Source organism: Erpetoichthys calabaricus, chromosome 7, assembly GCF_900747795.2.
Source record: "Erpetoichthys calabaricus chromosome 7, fErpCal1.3, whole genome shotgun sequence".
Lineage (NCBI taxonomy): Eukaryota > Metazoa > Chordata > Cladistia > Polypteriformes > Polypteridae > Erpetoichthys > Erpetoichthys calabaricus.
Genome location: NC_041400.2, coordinates 166,935,532 through 166,961,586, shown reverse-complemented (window position 1 = coordinate 166,961,586; position 26,055 = coordinate 166,935,532). Strand labels below are relative to the sequence as shown.

General features: G+C 38.2%; 1 protein-coding gene across 1 annotated transcript in view; it reads left to right on the top strand.

Annotated features, from left to right (window-relative positions):
- LOC114654855 (soluble lamin-associated protein of 75 kDa-like) overlaps positions 1-26,055 on the top strand; it is a 123,944-nt gene that overhangs the window by 73,910 nt on the left and 23,979 nt on the right. Inside the window, exons 4-8 of the mRNA XM_051929482.1 lie at positions 2,375-2,460; positions 6,618-6,789; positions 11,641-11,820; positions 14,657-14,779; positions 17,381-17,484. Coding sequence (XP_051785442.1) covers positions 2,375-2,460; positions 6,618-6,789; positions 11,641-11,820; positions 14,657-14,779; positions 17,381-17,484 — 665 coding nt within the window. The remainder of the gene's footprint in view (positions 1-2,374; positions 2,461-6,617; positions 6,790-11,640; positions 11,821-14,656; positions 14,780-17,380; positions 17,485-26,055) is intronic.

Genomic DNA, 26,055 nt, shown 5'->3' with positions numbered 1-26,055 from the left:
AAAGCATTCGTATATCAAAGTGAATTTCCCCATAAGAAATAATGGAAACTCAGATGATTTGTTCCACATATTAAAATATTCATATAAAAATGATTAATGCAAAATATAAAGTAAAAATACATAAAACAAATTAACTTGCACTTTACCTTTGAAAAGAATCATGGCTGGTGTATGAGGGAGACGAGAGAGAGGAGAAGAGTAGGAGGGTTATTGTGTAGGACGACTTTCATTCTTAACTAACAGAATCACTGCTATCTGTTGGCTCACTGGAATGTTTTTTTTTTTTTGCGACTTTAACAAGGTACCTATCCAATAACAGTTGCTTTTGCCTGAAGAGTCACTACACTTCGACACAAAATAAAAAAATGCTTTATGCACTCTTAAGGTTTCTAAACTCTTTCGGGATTCCACCCAACAGGACGACACGCGGAAGAGTATCCCGAAGCAACCGCAGGCTCCCAGCGCTGTAGTAGTTCGCCACAAAAGAGAATCCGAAAAGTTTGCAGTCATGCTATAAGCGCCTACCATCAATAGGTGTTGCAGTGAACATTATAAATGCAAGGGCACAGTATTACTTGGCCATTAACCTGGCCCCGACCCTGCCTGATTGCTGTGTTTGTGTATAGGAGAGTGGCAGATTCGGCTACAATAAATAACCCTGCTGTTCCTGTTTCAAGCTGAATAAAAGCTGGTTTTGCTAAAGTACTGAGACTCAGCTTTGTGTTTTGGATTGCAAGACAGGGATGCACACATTACATCACACACACATGGTTATAATGTTTTAGTAAACAATATACGCTTGTGCAGATGTTGACTATATGAGTGAGGCACGCCGACTGAGAACGAGTATGGGAGACAATTACCCACAATCCCGCGGAGAGAGAACCACCATCGGCTTAGTTGTGATCACGTGACGCTCGGCAGACAAAGCGTATACGCACTACTCATATTGCAAGACCTTGCTCATTTATCAAGTTAAAATTTATTAAAAATTTTAGCTCGTCTTGCAAAACACTCGCAAACTAAGTTACTCGCAATCGAAGGTTTTACTGTAATACATTTTATTTATATAGTGCCTTTCCCATGCTTAGGTTATGTTAATTGTACAAGGTAATGTGTGAACTTGCCATTCACAATCTGCTTGTTCTGGTGTGGGTCCTGGTGATGACACACTGAGTTGATCAGCCTAGATCACCTGTCCCACACAACACCCCTCCAAATTTCTAAGTCATAGTTCTTTTAATATGTTCAGGTTCTGTCCCTCTGCCCTCCTTTTTGTACAACATTTCCACTAGATTTCAGAACCACTTGAGTTAGCTCCTCTTGATCCAGGAAAGCAGCAGTTCTAAACCAATATTATTTTGTTCTGTTAAGTTCTTCATTCTGTCATGAAATATGAATACAAAGACCTATTCCTGGAGGCAGGCCTTGTGGTTGTGTTGGAACTTAAAACACTTAATGAGTACAAGACCCATGTAGACCAGTGCAGTGTAGAAAATCAAATGATGTCAGTAAGGTATAATTCCATTCATATGACAGGCATGTGTGGGAATTACAATTACATTTTTTAATATTTCACAGTATTTCTCCTCTTAGTCACTGGTTGTCCACAATACTTATCTTCTGTCTGTTATCGAGATGGTGACATTGCCAAGATTCTTGCATTTTTTTCAGTTTATTTATGCATTATTTCCAGACAGTCAATCAATACAGTGGTGTGGGATTGCTTCTTTCTTTTGTGTGTGATCACATGTAAGGCATAAAAATGCTGTAAATTAGGTGGAGATAAAAGTTGAATTTGGGACTTAGTCTGTTTAGAAATCAACATCAATTATGTTAAATTAGGTAACATTTTTGCAAATAATTGTAGGAAACAACGGGAGGTTGAAATTTTTTTATGTTGCCTTGAATTGTTTGTTTATTAATTTTTTGAACATGTTTATTCCAGTCAAGGGTGGAGTGGACCTTTTGTCTGTGGATACAAACACCTCTTAGGGAGCAACCTAGAAACTTAAAAACATAAGATTGGATAAGAGAGTGACACTAACCACTAAATCTGCTTGTGTGTATAAACTGTATGTGTGTGTATGTATATATATATATATATATATATATATAATATATCCCTGTAGAGCTTTCAGTTTTTTTTATTTAATCAAAGAGCTGCGTGGGATATTCAAAAATAATAAAAAAGTTGAAGAAACATGATTTAATATCCATCATTCATATCTTAATAATTTTTTAAGCGTACTAAGGAAATCAATAGGGGGTAAGCCTTGATGGATTTTATGTACTACTGTTCTGGGAAGTGTGTTGTGGTGTTACACCACATGAACTTCCAAACAATTTGATTTTTCTTCCATTTCTTCTAAAGCCGTTGCCCTCTTCCTGGGTGATCAGTGGTGGGCTGTGCAGGACATCCTTAAAACCTCTGATTCCACTCGAGACGGACTATTAAAGGTGAGAGTCTGCAGCTGTTTAAGCCTTAAATCTAGAAAAAAGTAATACTTTAAATGTGTAGTGGTTAGTTGTGAAATGTATCTTTAACCAGTTCAGTCTCTACCTTTTACCTATCTTTTGTTGTCTGCTTTCCCGTTTTAGCTTTTATTAATTTATTTTTTTTATATTTTAGTTTATAATATCTTGTTGATGTCACATGGCTACACATTTTAAAATATTTGATTATAATTTAAAATAAACTGCTCAAAAAATTAAAGGAACACTTTGAAAACACATCAGATCTGGATATCTGTACTGATATGGACTGGATAATTTGTTAGGAACAAAAGGATGCCACATCGTTTGATGGAAATGAAAATTATCAACCTACAGAGGGCTGAATTCAAAGACACCCTGAAAATCAAAGTGAAAAAATGATGCGGCAGGCTAGTTTGTTTTGCTGAAATTTCATTGCAGCAACTCAAAATTGTACTGAGTAGTTTGTATGGCCCCCACGTGCTTGTATGCATGCCTGACAACGTTGAGGCACGCTCCTAATGAGACGACGGATGGTGTCCTGGGCGATCACCTCCCAGATCTGGACCAGGGCGTCACTGAGGTCCAGGATAGTCTGAGGTGCAACCTGGCGGCGTCGGATGGCCCAAGACAAAATGTTCCAGAGGTGTTCTATTGGATTTAGATCAGGCGAGCGTGGGGGCCAGTCAATAGTATCAATTCCTTCATCCTTCAGGAACTCCCTGCACTCTCTCGCCACATGAGGCCGGGCATTATCATGCACCAGGACCCACTGCACCAGCATTGGGTCTGACAATGGGTCCAAGGATTTCATCCCGATACCTAATGGCAGTCAAGGTGCTGTTGTCTAGCCTGTAGAGGTCTGTGCGTCCCTCCATTGATATGCCTCCCCAGACCATCACTGACCCACCACCAAACCGGTTATGCTAAACGATGTTACAGGCAGCATAATGTTCTCCACGGCTTCTCCAGACCCTTTCATGTCTGTCACATGTGCTCAGGGTGAACCTGCTCTCATCTGTGAAAAGCACAGGGCACCAGTGGTGGACCTGCCAATTCTGGTATTCTGTGGCAAATGCCAATCGAGCTCCACGGTGCCGGGAAGTCAGCACAGGGTCCACTAAAGGACATTGGGCACTCAGGCCACCCTCATGAAGTCTGTTTCTGATTATTTGGTCAGGGACATTCACACCAGTGGCCTGCTGGAGGTCATTTTGTAGGGTTCTGGCAGTGCTCATCCTGTTCCTCCTTGCCCAAAGGAGCAGTTACCGGTCCTGCTGATGGGTTAAGGACCTTCTACGTACGGCCCTGTCTGGCTCTCTTAGAGTAACTGCCTGTCTCCTGGAATCTCCTCCATGCCCTTGAGACTGTACTGGGAGACACAGCAAACCTTCTGGCAATGGCATGTATTGATGTGCCACCCTGGAGAAATTGGACTACCTGTGCAACCTCTGTAGGGTCCAGGTATCGCCTCATGCTGCCAGTAGTGACATTGAGCGTAGCCAAATGCAAAATTAACGAAAAAACAGTCAGAAAAGATGAGGAGGGAAAAATGTCAGTGGCCTCCACCTGTCAAACCATTCCTGTTTTGGGGGTCATCTCAGTGTTGCCCCCCTAGTGCACCTGTTATTAATTTCATTAACACCAAAGCAACTGAAACTGATTAACAACCCCCTCTGCTACTTAACTGACCAGATCAATATCCCAGAAGTTTAATTGACTTGAAGCTATACTCTGATTAAAAAGTGTTCCTTTAATTTTTTGAGCAGCATACTTACTTAGGATTGAGGAAGAGCTTTATTATTGCATGATTTTAGGATTTTTTGCAAATGTATTAAAAAAATAATGAAATATCACATTGACACAAATATTCAGACCATTTACTCAGAACTTTGTTACTTTACCTTTGGCAGTGATTATAGCATGGACTCTTCTTGGGTATGATGCAGCAAATTTCAAACACCTGTCATTCTTCTCTGCAGATGCTCTCAAGCTCTGTTAGGTTGGATAGAAACCATCAGCGGACAGCTATTTGCAGGTCTCTCAAGAGACTTTCAGTTGGACTCAAGTCTTTAGTTGGGCTGGGCCACTCAAGAACATTTACAGAGTTGACCCAAAGCCACTCCTCTGTTTTCTTTGCTTTGTTCTTACAATCAATTATCCTGTTGGAAGGTGAACCTTTGGCCCATTCTGAGGTCCAGAGCGATCTGGAGGACCTCTGTTATGCTTTCCCTCAACCCTGAGTAGTCTCCCAGTCCCTGCTACTAAAAATAAGAAAAAAGACCGGATGATGTTGCTACCACCATGATTCACTATTATTGCACAGGTGATGAGCCATACCTGGTTTTCTCCAGATGTGGTACTTAGAATTGTGCCCAAATGGTTATAGGTTTGTTTTTATCAGGCCAGAAAATCTTGTTTCTCATAGTTTGAGTCCTTTTGGTGCCTTTTTGCAAGCTCAAAGTGATGTTTTATGTGTCTTTTGCAACTCTGCCATAAAGCCCTGATTACTGAAATGAAGTAGTGGTGGCTGTCCTTTTGGACGTTTTTCACATTTCTGCGCCATTTTTCTGGAACTCAGTCAGAGCAGCCATTGAGTTTTTGGTCACCTTTCTACCTACTTCACTTCTCCCCCAATTTCTCAGTTTGGCTGGGTATCCTCTGTATCAAAGAGTCATGGTTGTTACAAACTTATTCCATTTAACAATTATTGAGGCCACTTTCAACAGTGCAGAAATTGTTTTAACCTTCCCCAGATCTGTGCCTTGACACAACCGTGACTCTAAGCTCTGCAGGCAGTTTTGCTCTGATAAAACAATTTCAACAGAGGGACCTTCTATAGATAGGTGTGTGCCTTTCCTAGTCATGTGTAGTCAATTTAATTGACCTCGGGTGAACTCCAAACAAGGTTTAGAAACATCTCAGTGATAATAAGTAAAATGGGATACACCTGAGCCATATTTTACATTTCAGAACCAAGGGCCTGAAAACTTCTGTCAATATAATATTTCAGGTTTTTATTATTAATATATTTGCAGAAATTCCTAAAATCCAGTTTTTACTTCGTAATTCTTTGCTATTGAGTGTTGTTTGATGAGGGAAGAAATTAATTACTTGACTTTAGGGTAAGGCTGCTTAACAAAAAATGTGTAAAAAGAGAAGGTGTCTGAATACTTTCTAAAGACACATATCACAATATATATACTTATATGTATATTTTTCAATATTATATAAAAAGTGCTGATTTTACAAATGTTTTAACAATTAAAAATAATAAAAAGTGGGTAAAACTGATTGCCATGTAGAGTTATGTTGCACTTAGTTACTATAAAATGTTTTACGTGAAAATGTGATACAATTGCATAAGTTTACTGAGTAAATCTTTGTTACCAATGTGACAAAACTTATTTATAGTAAATTAAATATTATTTATTTATATAATATCTTGTTAATTATAATTTAGTAAAATTTTACTTAAATTTTGTAAACATTTGTCAAGAATGTTGGAATGCTAAAGTTTACACACACAATATGGATAGATTGGTTATAGAGGAAAACAGTTATTTATGTTGCCAAAATATCTTTCAGAAGATTCCTAAAAATAGGAATAAACTAAAATATTTTCCTTGCTTTTTGCTACCACTAAAAGAAATTATTACAATAACTTACTTGTTTAACTGACCTTACTAATCACTTTGGAAAACTAACTTTTATCCCAAGAAATAACATCACTAGGATGGCCCATATTTATAGAACTTTCATAAAATACTTGTGCAAATAAAACAAAGTAAAGTAACCAGTTTTAGCTTTGTACATCGTAGATTTATTCCTTTAATTTTCTAACCAATCAAGGTTCTTAGTTCTCGCCAATCCTATGCTGCAACAGAGGATAGTAAAAGAAGTATTTAAATGGCCTTACCCCGTGAAACCTCTGTAGTATTTAAAGAAAATGTTATAAATTAGCCCCATGCATCCACCCACACTTTTACAATGTTAGGGAAAATAAAGCAACTGCAGTTAAAGAAGAGGTTGAAATCAAGTGATATCATCTTTACTGAAGAATTCATTATAAGAGGTTTAGCTTTAGCACATTCATGTATCTAATGCTTATAGTTAGGACTGTATATTTATTTTGGTTTTAGGTAGAATCCCTTGGAGAGAAGATTGTTCTTTATGTTCTGAATCGCATTGTTTACCGAGTCCAAGAGAGGAGTCCCACAGAGGTGCCCTTTCTTTGCCACAGTGAATCTGATTTTGCCAAAATTCTCTGGCAACGTGGAGAAGCCATTGGATTTTATTCTGTCAAACCCACAGGTAAAATGAAAATATTACTGCAGCACCACTGAAGTACTCAGTAACTCTTGAAATAAATTTGTCATCTGCATAGTTGTTTTTTGGGTCAAGTGAACAATGCCTAAGTGTTATCAATGTAAGTCAATTGTACACAAAAGAATTTGGTAAGTAAATCTCAATGATGCACCTTAAAGGCCTTTTTGTTCAGCAGCAACATATGTCCAAGTAAGATTGTGCAGCTTAATACATTTGAAGTCAGATGTTAGCATAAGATTTCTTTAAAACTCACTTTATAACCCCTCCACAGATTGTATACTAACAAACTACAAATTTGGCATATAGTTTAAGACATCTACTTTGTGCAGGAGCAAAAGTAATTTTTTCCAACAATATTCACAGACAAAGTATTTTAACTTTTTATTGACTATATTACAATTCCACTGGATCACACGTTTACATACACTTTAACTGGACCTTTAAACAGCTTGGAAAATTTCAGAAAATTCTGATAGCCAATTTGCCTAGTTGGTGTCAACATTTGGGTTTATGTTAAAGCCTACAATCGGACTCGCTGCCTCTTTACTTTATATAATGGGAAAATCAAAAGAAATCGGACAAGACCTTAGAAAAAATATTGTGAACCTACACAAATCTGGTTTGTCCTTGGGAACAATTTCCAGACACCCAAATGTTCCATGTTCATCTGTACAAACAATAATACACAAGTATAAATACCGTGAGACCACACAGCTATTGTACTATTCAGGTAGGAGGTGCATTCTGTCACCTACAGAAGAACGTACTTTGGCACAAAAAGTTCAAATCAATCTCAGAACAACAGCAGATGACCTTGTGAAGATGCTGGAGGAAACAGGTAAATAAGTATCTAAATACACAGTTAAATAAGTCCTATATCAACAAAACCTGAAAGGCTGCTTGTGACGATGTGGGTTCAGCTCCATGCTTCCATCTGCTGTCCGGGAGCCCTTGAACCCATCACCGTCGGTAATGTTACCGACGAGCTAAGCAGTGAGGCAACAACACAGCAAGGGGATAGTGCAAAAGTGCTTTTATTAAAACAACAACAAAATAATGTCCAAATAAATAAGGTGCAGTGATTCAAAAATCTAAATAATCCATAAAACAAACGTGAAGAGTGGAGGTTAAGATATAGAAAAAGTCTTCTAAAAACAACGAGGTTAAAATAACACAGGAAGCAGTCCTTTAAAACAGTTACAGAGCCCGGTGCTTCTTTTACCCTAGCGTCTCTCCTGCTTCTCCCGTTTGGGCCCTGCAGCAGGCGAGTCGCTCTCTCAGCAGCTGACCTTCACTCTGCTCGACCGGTCTGGAGGCCTCCCAATCCTGACTTTGGTCGCGCACTCATCCCAGGCCCGAGACTTGGTTTCCTTGATGACCAGGACGCTCACATCAAGGACTTCACCCACCAAGCCTCCCGACTCCCGCTGCCTTCCCGGCCTTATGCGGCCAGTCGTCCTTCTTCACTGGTCACTCCCGCTACATGATCACTCAGCGGGAGCGACCACCACTACTACTACTCCTGGGTGTCGGCTCAACACCCAGGCTTCCTGTACAGCTGCATGCGAGCCTGCACTCACTCGCTCGCTCTCCCGCACTCTCTCTTTTTCTCTCTCTCTCTCTCTCTCTCTCTTTCCCCTGCTTCGTGCTCTCCAGCAACCTTCATCTTTCTTTCTCTCTTTCCTTTCTTTATCTCTTTTCAATTCATTTTTCTTCCTCTAGCTGACTCGCGCTTCTATATATCGAGAGGGCATAGCAGCTGCGGCAAATTACCAGTCCCAGGAACAATCACGCATGCGGGCAGTCTCTCACCTGTGCACTTAGGTGAGGAACGCCCACATTGCAAATTTCCCTGAGAACTGCTGCAGCCACACAACCACCACGCCCCCTCGCTAAGCTGCGGGCGCGGTGATTATTTATTTAAAACTGGCCTTTGCTGAGAGCGGTGGACCCGCTATACCACACTGCTCAGCAAGGAATTCACCACTGCTGCAAGGCCCACCATAAAAAAGCCAGACTACAGTGGCAAATGGAGACAAAGATCTTACCTTCTGAACATTTACTTATTTAGCTGACGCCTTTATCCAAGGTGACTTGTAACATTAATGATACAATTGGTTACATTTCATTTGGTTTTCCAGTTGGAGCACAGGCAGGTCAAGTGACTTGCTCAAGGTCACACAGTGTCCGTAGCGGGATTTGAACCCACAACCTTAGGGTTTCAAGTCAAATGCCTTAACCAGTACACCACACTGCCAGCATCTGAACAAATGTCTTGTGGTCTGATGAGTCCAAGATCAAACTATTTGGCCATAATGACCATCGTTATGTTTGGAGGGAAAAGGCTGAAGCTTACAAGCCAAAGAACACCATCCCAACTGTCAAGCATGGGGATGGGAGCATCATGTGGTGGGGGTGCGTTGCTGAAGGAGGGACTGGTGCACATCACAAAATAGATTGCATCATAAAGGAGGAAAATTATGTAGATAGATATATTGCAACAACATCTCAAGAGTTCAGCAAGGAAGTTGAAGCTACTTTGCAAATGTGTCCCCAAGCATACCTTCAGAGTTTTGGTAAAGTGGCTTAAGAACAACAATTGAAAATTTGTGGACAGAACTAAAAAAGTGTGTGCAAGCATGGAGGCCTACGAACCTGTCCCAGTTACACCAGTTCTGTCTGGGAGAATGGGGTCAAAATTCCAGTAATTTTATTGTAAGAAGCTTATGGAAGGCTACCCAAAATGTTTGGCTCAAGTTAAACAATTTAAAGGCAATGTTACCAAATTTTAATCAAAGTGTATGTAAACTTGTGACCCACTGGAATTGTGATGTAGTCAATAAAATGTGACATACTCTGTCTGTGAACATTGTTGGAAGAAATTACTTTTTGCCATGCAAAGTACATGTCTTAAAAGATATGCCAAATTTATAGTTTGTTAGTATAAAATCTCTAGAAAGTTTATAAAGTTTTAAAGAATTTACCCTAAGTGTATGTAAACGTCTGACACCTGTAAATCAGGTATTTGTCAGTTTAATATAGATTTTTATATGGGACTTGTTTTTTCCCTTTTCACTGCCAAAACTTGTGCTAATTTAGGGGATTGACATGAACTGTTGTTGGAGACGTAAAGGACTACTGCACCCAAAAATTATATTTATATATGTTACCCCATGTAGTTTGAATTGGTGGCAAAGAAAAATTGTTAATCTCATGTTTTCAAGGAGAAATTACATCTGTCTCTCTATATAAAATCCAACATCTGTCTGTATGCCTGTCTGCTTTTCATGAGAGAACTACTTAACAGATTTAGATGGGGATTTTTACTATAATTTGCTTGGACATTCCGGTTGATTTTGCGACTTCTCTCATTGTTCTATGTATCATAATTCGCTTGCTGCACCTATTTATTTGTGCAAATCCGAGAGACATGCAGCGGCCTGAGGGGAGGGGGGTGGGGCCCTCCTCACTCACGCACCAGCCTCAGGGCGTTCCTTACCTCTGACTAGCTAGTGAACAAGAGAACTACTTAACGGATTTAGATTGGGTTTTTTTTCTGTAATTCGCTTAAACATTCCGGTTGATTTTGCAACTTCTCTCATCTCGCTAAGAATCATAGTTTGCTTGTAGGAGCGATATATTCGCACTAATCCGAGACAGAGGCAGTGGTCCAAGGGGAGGGGGATGCGTGATGTCAGGAGAGGGGAGCCCGGTAGGGCCCTCCTCACTGTCCTGTTTCACTACTACGCGGGCGGAGCCACGGGGGCCAGCTAGTATTGAATATTCAAACTCAACAGAACCCTGCGATGATCAGATCTGGACAATGGCAAATGATGTGAAAATATCCATGAAGAAAAAGAAAATTTCCACATAACTCGTGTCACATAATTCATCTGTCAGTTATCCATTTGTATGGTCAGAACGTGTGCAATATGTGAATTTTTTTGCCAAAGTAATTTTTAACAGCTACTTCCTGAAAAGCATTCGCTTTTGAATGTCAACAGGAAAGGCATAATTACTGCAATACTGTGTGTGTTTGAATTGAAGACAGGATTTTTTACCAGTGAATGAGGGATAGAAGTATATCTTTAACTATGCCATTTTTAGGTGAATTGACATTCAATGTATAAAGCACCAACCGCAATTGCCATGTTTGTCCATCTAAATGTCTGTCTGTTCGTATGAGACAGCTTGCATCAATATTTACTTCTAAAGAGGGAAGGGTACAGCTTTTACAAATGAAAACTGCTGCTGCAATCTGTGTGTGCCTCTTTATAACAACAAAAGAAAATATTTTAAGGAATTTTCCCTTTCAGTAAAATGATTTTCTTTAGTTTCCCTTTGCCTTTCTACTGTCTATTCACATGTATAATTTTTTATTGACCATATATCTGTTTGATGTTTTTGTTTACATTTTAATAATTTTTGTTTGTGGTTTATTTATTTTTGTTGTCACTTTTGTTTGCCTTTTGCACTTTTGTGCCACCATATTATTTAAGAGGTAAGTAATTGTGGGATAGTGGGTACTATTCTTTATTGTAATAAATTGAGAGCTGGGGAATAGGTCTATTGGCAGACAACTTAGACTTGCAAAGTCAAAAGCAAGAATTCTACAATTATGAATCCTTTAAAATTTTGTTGCACATTGCTCCAAGCTAAATGTAATTCAAAATTTCAGTAATTTGCAATTTACAGAGATGTTGCTGTCCTGAACATAAAATTTCTTGGGTTTATTGAAGTATTATGCAGGTCAGACACAAAGTGTGTTTGGTTAGAAAGTAAATAATTGCTTCAGCTCTAAAGTCACTGTTTATGATTGCCGTCTCATTATTATAGGGACCCCATGCTATAAATATTTGACACAGTGCTACCAACTCCCTGTGATGAATTCCATATTTCTAAAGAAGCAACACCGTGGCAAAGGATATGGCCTTCAAATTCTGGAAGATTTTGTTGACTCTTTCCCTGGGAATGCCTTGGGTCTGCGATATCCACTTTCACCAGCTATGTACAAAGGTAAAACTAAATATTCCACCATTTGCTGTGCTTTTTATTTTCTTCATCTGTCACTTGGGTTCTGGTTTCTGGTTGTCATTTGACTTGTGTGTTCTGCAGATACTGTTGAATGAAAAGTACTATGCTTGCTGTTATGGTATTGCAGTATTGTAGGCATTCTAATGTCTTTCTGCCTTAAGCTCTGAACTGAACTGTGCTAGTCAGACTGTTCATGTCAGTTATGAAAAAATGGGACTGAAAGAAAGTAACCATTAATGTGCCTTCACCGCTATGGAACCATTATGAAAAAAAGACATTATTCTGTCTTTGTTGTTACAAAACATTTCTTTGCTTCCAAAAAAAGTGTTTACTTCAGCACTATACTGATGACTTTGAGCAGAGGTCAGAAATATTGTTATGCATGATCCTTATGCAATGTTCAGCTTTACTGCAAGAAACCACTAATGAAAGTGCCACAGAATGTCTCCTCTAATTAATTTAATTTATAATATTTTATTTTTGTGTAAAAAATTAGCAGCTTTTTTCTTTTTTGCATTTAAGGATGTGATTTTTCTTTGTCAGCTTAGGCTGTTGCATAACAAAATGCATTGTTTCTAATTTCCCATAGATAGTCTACTGAACTGTTTTTTTTCTCTCTTGTAATAATGGAAATAGTCTGTGAACATTTTTCAGATATTCAGACACAAAATATTCTGACACTGCTTCTGTTCACTATTTGGGTTTATTTAGGATTTCACAATAGTACATAGAAGAAACATATCAAATATGTAATTTGCAAGCACTGTCATGCGAGAATTAAGTTCCCATTGGTACAATGAATATAACTGTTCAACATTAAAAAGCATCATCTAGAGTAAAGGTTAGATGATGTACAGGTGTGTTTGTTTTATGTTAACTGTGGAGGCTGATGAGATGTATGAATTGCATTTTGACAATGAAAACAATGAACTAAGTGTAATGGATTAAAAGTTAAATTAGAATAATTTAGATAGCACACACTTTTAATTTTTTAATTTTAAATTCATTTAAAAAAATAGTGTTACAATATAATGACTCAGATATCATAATATGATATTCTTCTGTCTCTGTAATTAATGCTGTTTTCCATTTGAACTTGAAAGTCGGAATTTCCTAGTTTCTAGCTGGAATTTTCAACTGGAACACTCCATTAGTCGGATTTCCAACAAAGAAGCTTATGGCTGGTCTGTCAAGTCTGAGCTTGTCTGACTTTAGATCATAATGTCAAATCAAAATGGTGATGTACACCGCGAAAATTAGTAAAAGCTGAAGTATGATACTGTTTATTAGCACTTCTGTCTAATCGTGTCTCATTATATCAGTCATACGCACAGTACTGTCCAACTTCTACTTTTGGAAATGCTGCTACGATGCACAAAATTCCTGCATGATGCTTTGTTATCAACTGGTATTTATTTTGAAAAAGCAAGCTCAAGAAAGGTTTTCCTGGAGGCTTTCATATTGGTTTTTCAAATGTTTTACTGGAACATGGTCAACTCGGGTATGACATCATAACCAACTTCCTAGGCAAATGGAATGCAGCATAAGTCCCTGGTAAATGTATATGCCCTAATTGTTAGTCTGAAAAGATAAAGTATACTGCTTTCCTCTGATATTACATATAAATAAAAGATGTGTCAGATCTGTCAGTTTAGCATGTGTAACTGTATATCATGATTCATCCACAGTTGATGGATGTTGTTAATTGTGTAAATCTGTTTTAGCTTTACACCAGATGTAATGGAACCCATGTGTTCCAGTAAGTTCCATTTTTGACTCATAAGTCCACAGAACATTCGCTCAAATGTTTTGGCGGTAATCAAAGTGTTTTTTGGCAAATGTTAATCAAGCCTTTATGTTCTTGTTGTTTACTTGTGGTTTTTGCGTTTCAACTCTTCCATGGATACTATCTTTGTCTGAGTGTTATAATACTAGAATCATGAATACTGACATCAGCTGAGCAGAGAGGGGCCTGCAGTTTCTTAGATATTTATCTGGCTCCTTCTGTGAATTTCTGGATGGGTTTTCTATACACTTTTGGAGTAATTTTGCTAGACTGGCTATTCTTGGTCAGATTTTCCATTGTTCCAAGTTTTCTCCATTTGGAGATGATGACTGTCATAGTGGTATGCTGGAGTCCAAAGGATTATTTTGTAACCCCTTCCCAGAAATTAGATTAAGTTGCCCGAGTAAAGGAATGGATGGAATTTTATGTTCATAATTAGAGATTGTTTATGGACTTGTGCTTGGTTGGTACTGGATACACCCATGATTCACTTATACTAATTCTCTACTTTTAAACATCAATGACTACTCAACTTATTTCAGTTTACCCCCATCATTTTCAATGGATGAGTTCTTCTATCTCTCTTTTTTCCTCACACCATGTATTTTTAGTGTCTTATCTTTCAAATTTCCATTGTGATAGCTGTTGGCTTTTCAGATCTTAGCAACATTCTGTTGTTATACATCCTGATGTTTGTAATTAGCCCCAAGTCCTTTGTCTTCATTGTTGCATGCAACTCATAAAATGAGTCTAGTGACTTTGTATACATTGTTTTGAAATTATATTGAAGTGTTTTTTATTCTATTGAGACATATAAACCACTGATAAAAGCAAAAGAAAAATATTATTTATAAGTTTTATACAGTGTTTTAATGAATTCAGCTTGGAAGTACATACTTGTAAATACTGTACATGCCGGCTTGAAAAATAAGGCATAATACATTTTACTGAATGTTTGAATAATATTAAAAATTTGAATCATTTTTTTCTCTAAGAAAAAGGAAACTTAATTTTATTATTTGTTTACCTTAGTATGCAAGCATTACTTTGACAAATATCCAGGAGACCAGGATCTTTTGTGGGAAGTTGAAGGAGCTGGAAGCCTTTTTCAGAGGGTCAGCATAGCCAAAAAAATAGAATCCGGTGTTTTAAAAGGTAACCACTTTTTGTTTTATTAAAGCTGAGAGTGCAATATGGACTAAAGAAAAAGAACCTCTATTGTTGAAGCCAATACTATACTTCCTGTTTTTAGTGGCTCATGTGTTTTGGAAATTCACAAGATTGGGAAAAAAATATAAGGCAGAGCTCCATAAAAATTAGAAGTATGAATGTTTAATGCAGATGAGAGTCAATCAAAAGTTAATAAAATGGCTTTTAACACTTAATCAATTAATCATTTCATTATTTTATATAACATTATTATAGTTTGCATCATTACAAGGCAGTTAACAGAAGTAATAAGATTAGTGTACAGTTTCAAACTGGCAAAGCCATGAAAACAATGAATTTGGAAAAGTTTAAGTAGAGACAAAATGCAGTTTAGAAATTCACTTGGATAAGCCTGGGGAAAAAAAAATCAAGAAAGGAGAATACATTATTTGGAAACAGAAATCATTGATTGTGTTTATATGCACACACAAATCCGGGATAAGGTGTGTGACCCAATTAAGATAGAAAAGTGGTTTCTTAAAAACCTTTGTTTATATGCACAAGTACACTTGTAAAGCATCATTAAACTGCACAAAAAGGAGTTAAATATCATTATCAGCCACTGTGAATCCAAAAACAAGCATGAAGTTTATGATATTTTTTTTTGTTTCATAAATGTGTTTTTAATAACACTCATTCCCTTTATACATCCTCGACCTGGGTTTTTGTTACTGAAATACATACAGCACACTCTTTTCTGCTTGACTGAATGATAGATAGATAGATAGATAGATAGATAGATAGATAGATAGATACTTTATTAATCCCAATGGGAAATTCACATTCTCCAGCAGCAGCATACTGATACAATAAATAATATTAAATTAAAGATTGATAATAATGCAGGTGAAAAACCGACAATAACTTTGTATAATGTTAAATGTCAACGTTTACCCCCCCGGGTGGAATTGAAGAGTCGCATAGTTTGGGGGAGGAACGATCTCCTCAATCTGTCTGTGGAGCAGGACAGTGACAGCAGTCTGTCGCTGAAGCTGCTCTTCTGTCTGGAGATGATACTATTTAGTGGATGCAGTGGATTCTCCATAATTGATAGGAGCCTGCTGAGCGCCCTTCGCTCTGCCACAGATGTTAAACTGTCCAGCTCCATGCCAACAATAGAGCCTGCCTTCCTCACCAGTTTGTCCAGGCGTTAGGCGTCTTTCTTCTTAATGCTGCCTCCCCAGCACACCATCATGTAGAAGAGGGCGCTCGCCACAACTGTCTGATAGAACATCTGCAGCATCTTATTGCAGATGTTGAAGGACGCCAGCCTTCTAAGGAAATATAGTCGGCTCTGTCCTTTCTTGCACAGAGCATCAGTATTGGCAGTCCAGTCTAATTTATCATCCAGCTGCACTCCCAGATATTTATAGGTCTGATTGACACCTACAAAGGAGCAACACACTGGTATGTGTGATTCTTGTCTAATACCCAGTGCTACTGGGATAAAAGTAACACAGGTATTTTTACTTTGATAATAAGTATTGTTTTGGGTTACTTGTTAAAGTAACACAAGTTACTTTTAATGCAGTACTGCTCCTGAGATTATGTTGATGAGCTTAGCACTGCATGTACAGCTTATCAATATAAATTTTATCAATTTCTGAAATGTTGAGGCAGATTATTCAACCAGGAGCAGGAATAATATCTCAAGAGCGTTTGCCTCAGGAAGTTTATCTTCTGGATGCTTCTGTCCATGGCTGCTGGAAGCATGTACTGTACAAAGCTAAGCAGGTGAACAAAGTGTAGTGGTCATGCGCAGACTACAAAATCCTTAACTGTAACCAGTTGAGGGTGCACTGGGCTGGGCTGCTCACGAAGAAATCTACATGCAGTCTCCTGGTTTAGAGACAAATGACAGAGTTTCCTTAACTGGAATAAGGGTTTGCACTGCATTTTAGAAAAAAACGTTTTGGTGAATATCCAGATTATTAAAGTGCATGTAAAAGCACTTATTGAAACTGTTGATAAATTGACAAAATTGACTACATTTTGGAAATTTACTTTGCAATTTTTAAAAAACAGCAAATTGCTATATAGGAAAGATGTAAACTATATACCTGATCAATGCAATAAGTGAAAGTTTACTTCAGGTTGTTTATACTACTCTTTTAGCCATTTCACTAAGTAAAATATTACAATGTTTTATTTTGTTCTCCAGTTCTACTTCTTCATATCTAAAGTTCAGTAGATGGGTTCTGGACAGTATGTCTGTTTTCTATTTGCATGTCTCTGTTTCAGGCTTATCAGTGTTACTATAAAATATTTTAAGCCAAGTAGTATTTATTACACTGGTTTAGACCTGTAAATAAATGATCACATTGGAATGCCACTGGTGCATGAATTTTGTTCCTTAAAAGATATTTTATCTCAATATAATATTAGTAATTCAAGCCATTAAAGCTATATAAAAATGTATTTTTCACTTTTTGATAATTGATTCTTTTTACTCTGGTGGAATAGGTGATTCCTTAATAATTTAATAATTGTTAAAATTAAAATATTATTGTTAATTTGTTTCTTGTTTTTATGATAATTATACTGAAGCCTTAGATGATCCATTGCCCCAGGCATCAACTAAGACAGAAACAGTACTTGTTTTGGAAGATGACATGGAAGTAGATGCTGAGCAGCACTTCAGTAAAACAACAGTAAGTTTACTAATTCTATTTGGCTATAGAAATCATAGCTCTAACTCAATTGCTATTTCCAAGCAGCTATATTATACATTCCAGGATAGGTTTCACATTTTTAAGATAAGTGTATTGTACAAATATAATTGTGTTCACTAATAAAAAATCAATTTACCCATAATTTGACTCTGTAGTGATGGGAAAAAAAGCAGTAGAAATTTAACTGTACAAGGAACCTGTAGCTTTCATTTCGTGTTTCTTTCACCATTGTTATTTTCTTCTTAAATGCAGTATTTTTTCTTTAATTTAGCCTTGCAACCAGAGTGCCTTCCATTGATACCCAAAGGCTGAAAGTTTGACTTGGGAAATTTGCTTGTGGCTAGGAACTGCTTATTCTGTTCTTGGAGAAACCAACCTTTCTTATTAATAAACTTTCTTCAATGTTAGTTTATTACCAGTGTTTTCCTTGTTGGTGGGACAAACACCAAAAGTGCCCCAACCTTTTTGATATTAAAATGTGTTTTTATTTTCTTTCTCATTTTTTAAAAATGTTTTTCAATTCATTGTAATGGTGTCAAAATAGAGTGGCACTGATTTTTCAAATTCAGCAGAATAACTGTTCTATAAAAAATAAGTTTTTGCCTGTTGTTTCTGCTTGGATGTTTTATTTTGCAAATGTTATTTGACTGTGCCTATAGGTGTTGTAGTGCAGAAATTCAAGGGAAACACTTGCCCCAAATGTAAATTGTAACTCGTTGGTAAGCAACACACAGGTTTCTAGATCAATATTACCAGCTGCATATAGTGAGGAAAATCAAATGTTAATTATTTTCTTCTATATGGTTCCTGACCAGAAGAAATAGGACCATGTTAGCACTGAAGCTATTTCACCACATCCTTGTGTTCAGTGTTTTAAACAATTTTGTACCCACCTCCACACGACGTCCTGAGTTTCAGGTTCTTTTAATTTGATAGCTAGCCATTCAGGTGGTATTTTACCTAAAACTTTCTGAAACATTTACGTAAATAATATTATGTACACGAACCTTATGTGCTTTTATTGATTCCACATAAATTTCCAGTATATGTTGTGAAGTGTGATATCCCCTGTCTTGGGAAGAACCTGTAAAGTGAATCTGTTTGGGGGGTTTAAGTCCGCTTGAGCCTAGAGAGTTTCTTAGTTTAGTCCGCAATCTTACTTTATGCTTTTAATTTTATTGTTAGTGAAATCAATAAGTGCATTCCTAGTAATATTAGGTGGTATTGTGAAAGCCACATTTGATTTCTTTTGCGTCAGGTTAGGTTAAATAAAAATTATTGGTTATTGTTTTCTGTGAATCTGGAGTAGTAATCAGAGCAAACCTTCCAGGTTTGTTTTCTTATACATGAATTCATGCAGATTAAGTTTCTTATACTTTGGTCCATTCAGATTAGCAAACTTAAAACTTTTTTCCTTTCAAGATGCTTGAACAGATTGCAAAAATTATCTGTTTTTGCAAGGAATGCTATGTAATCCAGTGATACTGGACTTCAGTAGGTGGTATCTGATCAACATTGTAAGAGAGAAGAGAATAAACTTGCTCCACTGCCCTTTAGAAGAGTGATAGTGTGTGCCCCCCAAGGTGGCATAGGATAACACTGTTGTCCACAGAGTTGGAGGTGTGTGGGTCAGCCCTGATGTAGCTTCAGTGTAAGATGTGTACACTGTCCAAAACTTTTTAGCAATTTGCTGAGGTGGAATGCTACTCTGATATCTGCACAATAATAAAAACAGGATTGAGGAGTCCCAGGTAGTCTCCTTTAAGAGTGTAGAGATGGAAGTAGTGATAGTAAGGAACTGAATTATTAAGATAATAGACATAGGGTTTTTTATCCCAGCAGCATTATTTTTCTGAATAAGAATGTCATAAACTCATCCGCCACAATATTAAAACCACTGATGGTTAAAAAGTGAATACCATTGATTATTTTGTTGCAATGGTCCCTGTCAATGGGCAGCAAGTGAACAGTCGGTTTTGAAAGCAATGTGTTGGAAGGAGAAAAAAAATGAGCAAGAGCCAAATTGTGATGGCTAGATGACTGTGTCTGAGCATCTCCAAAACAGCAGGTCTTGTGGGGTGTTCCCTGTATGCAGTGGTTACTCCCTACCAAAAGTGGTTGGAGGAAGGACAACTGGTGAACCGGCAACCAGGTAATGGGCACACATGGCTCATTGGTGCATGTGGGGAGTAAAGGCTAGCACATCTTGTCTGATCTCACAGAAGAGTTACTATAGAACAAATTACTCAAAAACATAATTCTGGCCATGAGAGGAAGGTATCAGAACACTCAGTGTATCGCAGCTTGCCATTAATGGGATTGCATAGCCACAGACAGGTCAGAATGCCCTAGCTGACCCCTGTCAACTGCCTACAATGGGCTACAATGGGCACGCAAGTATCAGAACTGGACCACAGAACAATGAAAGAAGGTAGGCTAGTCTGAAGAATCACGTTTTCTTTAAGATCACGTGGATGGCTAGGTGTGTGCGTGTTGTTTACCTGGGGAAGTGATGGTTGCAGGATGCTCCGTGGGGAAAAAGGCAACCCAAAAAGAGGCATTGTGATGCTCTGGGCAATGCTCTGCTGATGAGAAACCTTGGATCTTGGCATACATGCGGATGTTACTTTGAAACGTATCACCTCCAGCATGAGGGAGACTTACCACAGTATTAGGTTTTAATATTGTGGCTGATCGGTGTGTTTCACAGTGCATATTTAAAAAAAAAAAAAAGCTTAATCTCTTAAATTTAATTTTAGTCCGGTAGATGTTGCGCCAGTAAGGCATAATTTTAAGTATATGGAGAGGCACCACTGGAATAATTTTTAAAGGTATACTTCATAATACTATACTTGTTAATTCCAAAATGTAGGTGCAGTATTAAAAAATTCTAAAAGAATAAATAAGGAGTTATGAAGTAAACTGCAGAAGATAAAAGGAGTTGTTTAATGAAAATCTAATTACTCCAGCTGTAACTGTAGGGCTTATGATGAGCACATGAGAGCAGCAGTTATAAAGGAAATTAAAAATGCCAAAAGGCAGTTAGGGAAGAATATCGCTGAAAATACTTAATTCAACCCCAGGATGTTCTTTAATTATTTATACAATAAGACATAGATCAAAGAGGAGGTCATGTGTTTAAGAACACTAAGTGGAATACAATAAACAGAAAAGGAAATAGCAGATGCTCGCAATTCAATTACAACATAGTTGGAAACCACCAAATAGTTAAAAAGAATGAAAGTACATGTTTAAATGAGCTGCACATACAATGAGAGAAGTACTGAGAGAATTTAAATAGCTGAAATAAAAAAAACTTTAAGGCCCAAAAACTCTCACCTAAAAAGTGCTCAGGGAATTTATTGATAAAATATTAACAGTGGATATCAACTGTCTACGTATCCTTTTTCAAATTCCACCTTATGTGATAAAATGGTGAAAACTAACAGAATATATCAGACTTTATTCATATCTAATAAAATTTTATTACCAATAGTATTTACTTAAAACATAAGTGGCAGTAGTAGGAGTTGTGTCTACGGATGTATGCTCCTGATTACCAAAGGCCATTTGTCTGTCCCTTCTTCCTATTCCAAAGATCCTTCCATCAATGGCCCTCATGATAGTCTTGATTAAATGAAATAGAATCTTGTCCAAGTATCCCGGTCAGGTGTAATACCGGTCGGGTAACACACAAGATTGGGACAGATCCAGGCATACTAGACTTTTGCAATGGAAACTGGCTCATAACATTTATAGTGAGAGAAAGGATGAGAGTGTTTGTGAATTAGGTTGAAAAATACCAGCTACTGCCAAGAGGGGGTGCAGCTCTTCAGCTTTTTGGTTTCAGAGAGCAGGTTTCAGAGTGTGTAAGAGGTCATTTTGGAGAGGGTGAGAGTAGAGTAGAGTAGAGTATTCCTGTGTGTACACCAGGGAGTTTCCAAAGAATGTATAGTTTAGTTAGATTTTGAAGGAATTAACTTCTTGGGATTAGATTAAAGTTAGGGCTAGGTGATAAAACCATAAATAACATTTCCTCGATAGAAATATAAGACATGGCCGATAGAAAGTCGATATCACTCATTCCATCCATGTTATGACAGACAACACAGAAAGCCAATGATAATGAGAATAGTGCTGCACAAAACCAATTGTGTGGGTGGAATACTGTTACAGCTAAGTGTTACAGAAGAAGACACCCCAATGGACACAGCCCAAGGATCAAGAGACAACAACATTGTTGAAAAGAAGGGTCAGAGGAATTCGGTAGTGTGGGGATATTTTGGTTATTTAAAGACTGACAAAAAGCAGAGTAGCGTGCACTGAAAACTGTGTCAAAACCATGTCCTCACAAAGACAGGTGCCATCATTTAGAGTACGCACAATGCAAGACTTTACAGTTTCAGACCCAAGCATGTGCTGCACTAATGGGGATTTCTTGTGCCTTTCTTTCTTTTTTGCCTTTGAGTAGAGGTCTTCTGCTCCCACAGTACACCTTACCAAGCCTGCTTGCTCCCACCTGCAGAAACCCATTGCTTCCATTAAGGAAAAAAGTCATGTATGGTTGATAATCCTATTTAACATGATCTTGTACAAGGAGGTGGCTGAAGGTTTCCCCTCTTTGGCCCAGTTGACCTTTTCACTTTTTTGCAATGATTCTGCTGCATTAGTATTTAATACAGATCTTCTGATGGGACTTAAATAATAATTTCTCAGCACAAGTTTGCACGTCTTTTTCACAGAAAGGACAAAAAAAGCAGTGTAAGCAACGTGTCTTATTGACTAAGTCTGGGAGGACCCCGCCCGGTAACGATTCCAGCTGTCTATAGCCGGCGTTATGTTGCTGTGATGACCTAAGCAGGAAATGGATGTTTCCACAGAAAACAGTGTTAGTTATTACTTTTAACAGGTTTGGCAACAATGTCAGTTTAGTTTGACTCTTTGCTACTGAACATACGTGGCGTTTTAAACCTGAGGTGCCAGACTTGTGTCCACTGTATGTTAGCACATTTATCACAGCAAGTAAATGGCACTTGGTTGCCATCGCCTTCGATAACAATTGAAAATGTCTGCCAAATGTCAGACTTCCCTTTACTGAGTTTTGTAGTCTTGTGTTGTCCATTTTTAATGCTGTCCACTGTGGATGTAAAGACCTGTCTCCGGGCTCTGTAATCTTCAGAAGGCTGTGTGCGAGACAGTATATGCATGTGTCCTAACTGCTTAGGCAATTAAATTATATGAATTCATGAATTTTATATATATTATATAATAATATATATAAATGCTGTAAACAAAAGAATGCTTTCAAAAATGGAAGTGTTAATCATTTATTTTCACCAATCAACAAAATGCAGTGAATGAACAAAAGAAAAATCTAAATCAAATCAATATTTGGTGTGACCACCCTTTGCCTTCAAAACAGCATCAATTCTTCTAGGTACACTTGCACACAGTTTTTGAAGGAACTCGGCTGGTAGGTTGTTCCAAACATCTTGGAGAACTAACCACAGATCTTCTGTGGATGTAGGCTTCCTCACATCCTTCTGTCTCTTCATGTAATCCCAGACGCAGTCGATGATGTTGAGATCAGAGCTCTATGGGGGCCATACCATCACTTCCAGGACTTCTTGTTCTTCTTTATGCTGAAGATAGTTCTTAATGACTGTGGCTGTATGTTTGGGGTCGTTGTCCTGCTACAGAATAAATTTGGGGCCAATCATATGCCTCCCTGATGGTATTGCATGAAGGATAAGTATCTGCCTGTATTTCTCAGCATTGAGAACACCATTAATCCTGACCAAATCTCCAACTCCATTTGCAGAAATGCAGCCCCAAACGTTCAAGGAACCTCCACCATGCTTCACTGTTGCCTGCAGACACTCATTATTGTACCGCTCTCCAGCCCTTCGACGAACAAACTGCCTTCTGCTACAGCCAAATATTTCAGATTTTGACTCATCAGTCCAGAGCACCTGCTGCCATTTTTCTGCACCCCAGTTCCTATGTTTTCGTGCATACTTGAGTCGCTTGGCCTTGTTTCCACGTCGGAGGTATGGCTTTTTGGCTGCAACTCTTCCATGAAGACCACTTCTGGCCAGACTTCTCCTGACAGTAGATGGGTGTACCTGGGTCCCACTGCACTAAGTTTCCTTGGCCGACCACTGCGTCTACGATCCTCAACGTTGCCCGTTTCTTTGTGCTTCTTCAAAAGAGCTTGAACAGCACATCTTGAAACCCCAGTCTGCTTTGAAATCTTTGTCTGGGAGAGACCTTGCTGATGCAGAATAACTACCTTGTGTCTTGTTGCTGTGCTCAATCTTGCCATGACATGAAACTGTCTTCCACAACCTCACCTTGGTAGCAGAGTTTGGCTGTTCCTCACCCAGTTTTAAGCCTCCTACACAGCTGTTTCTGTTTCAGTTAATGACTGTGTTTCAACCTACGTGTGACATTGATGATCATTAGCACCTGTTTGGTATAATTGGTTGATCAGACACCTGACTAGAATCCTACAAAATCCCTGACTTTGCAAGTGTACCTATAAGAATTGATGCTGGTTTGAAGGCAAAAGGTAGTAACACCAAATATTGATTTGATTTAGATTTTTCTTTTGTTTGCTCACTTTGCATTTTGTAAATTGTAACAATAAACAATCATTATTTATATTTCTGAAAGCATTCTTTGTTTACAGCATTTTTTCACACCTGCCTAAAACTTTTACACAGTACTGTATGTATGTATGTATATATATGTGTGTGTGTGTGTGTATATATATATTAGAATGAATATGAATATATATATAATATGTATATACTAGTCATTTAGCCCGTTACAATAACGGGCGCTAGAACAGTAGTGCATAAACATTAGTAGGAACAGTCTATATTAAATGGCAAGGGACTTTGACCTCATTCTTTTTGTTGGTCGTATTTTTCTTTGTCTTTCAGCCTTTCTTTTGTTGATGTTTACTTGCTGAGCTGACCGGTCTTTGGGGGCTGCCGCCTTGTATTGTGTGTCTTTATTTTTCTGTGACAGTAATACTGTCTTGTACGGCTCTATTCAATAAGGGTGCGCACAAAAAGGCGAGCTTCAAAAGGGCGACCTCAATTGAGCGCGGCGAATAAAGGCATTCGTAGATAATTTAGTTCAAATGGCTCTGGAATATGTGAAGAGCAACAAAGGTGCAGATCTTTATTTACGCGCGCATTTATTCGCTGCGCCCAATTGAGGTCGCCCTTTTGAGGCTCGCCTTTTTGTGCGCGCCCTTACTGAAGGATACTGTCTTGTATGTCCGCTGGCTCGTACGTCCGTAATATATCTTTAATTTGCTCTGGCGGTAATACAGGCATGCGCGTCGGTAATATGCCTTTAATCTCCTATGACAGTAATACTGGCTTGTATGTGGCTGTAATATGCGTTATTGTATTGTGTACCTTTAATTTCCTCTCGCAGTAATACTGGTTTGTATTTCCGTAAAACGCCTCTAACTTTCTCTGACAGTAATATCGCACATCGCACCGTGCCCCGCGCATGCGCACTTCACCAGAAGACACCCACACACGGACACCTGGACGCACATAGGGATTTTATATATATAGATATATATATATATATATATATATATATATATATATATATATATATACACACAGTGCACCCGGAAAGTATTCACAGCGCATCACTTTTTCCACATTTTGTTACGTTACAGCCTTATTCCAAAGTGGATTAAATTAATTTTTTTCTTCAGAATTCTACACAGAACACCCCATAATGACGTGAAAAAAGTTTACTTGAGGTTTTTGCAAATTTATTATTAAAAAAACTGAGAAATCACATGTACATAAGTATTCACAGCCTTTGCTCAATACTTTGTCGATGCACCTTTGGCAGAAATTACAGCCTCAAGTCTTTTTGAATATGATGCCACAAGCTTGGCACACCTATCCTTGACCAGTTTCACCCATTCCTCTTTGCAGCAACTCTCAAGCTCCAACAGGTTGGATGGGAAGCGTCGGTGCACAGCCATTTTAAGATCTCTCCAGAGATGTTCAATTGGATTCAAGTCTGGGCTCTGGCTGGGCCACTCAAGGACATTCACAGAGTTGTCCTGAAGCCACTTCTTTGATATCTTGGCTGTGTGCTTAGGGTCGTTGTCCTGCTGAAAGATGAACCGTCGCCCCAGTCTGAGGTCAAGAGCTCTCTGGAGCAGGTTTTCATCCAGGATGTCTCTGTACATTGCTGCAGTCATCTTTCTCTTTATCCTGACTAGTCTCCCAGTCCCTGCCGCTGAGAAACATCCCCACAGCATGATGCTGCCACCACCATGCTTCACTGTAGGGATGGCATTGGCCTGGTGATGAGCGGTGCCTGGTTTCCTCCAAACGTGACGCCTGGCATTCACACCAAAGAGTTCAATCTTTGTCTCATCAGACCAGAGAATTTTCTTTCTCATGGTTTGAGAGTCCTTCAGGTGCCTTTTGGCAAACTCCAGGCGGGCTGCCGTATGCCTTTTACTAAGGAGTGGCTTCCATCTGGCCACTCTACCATACA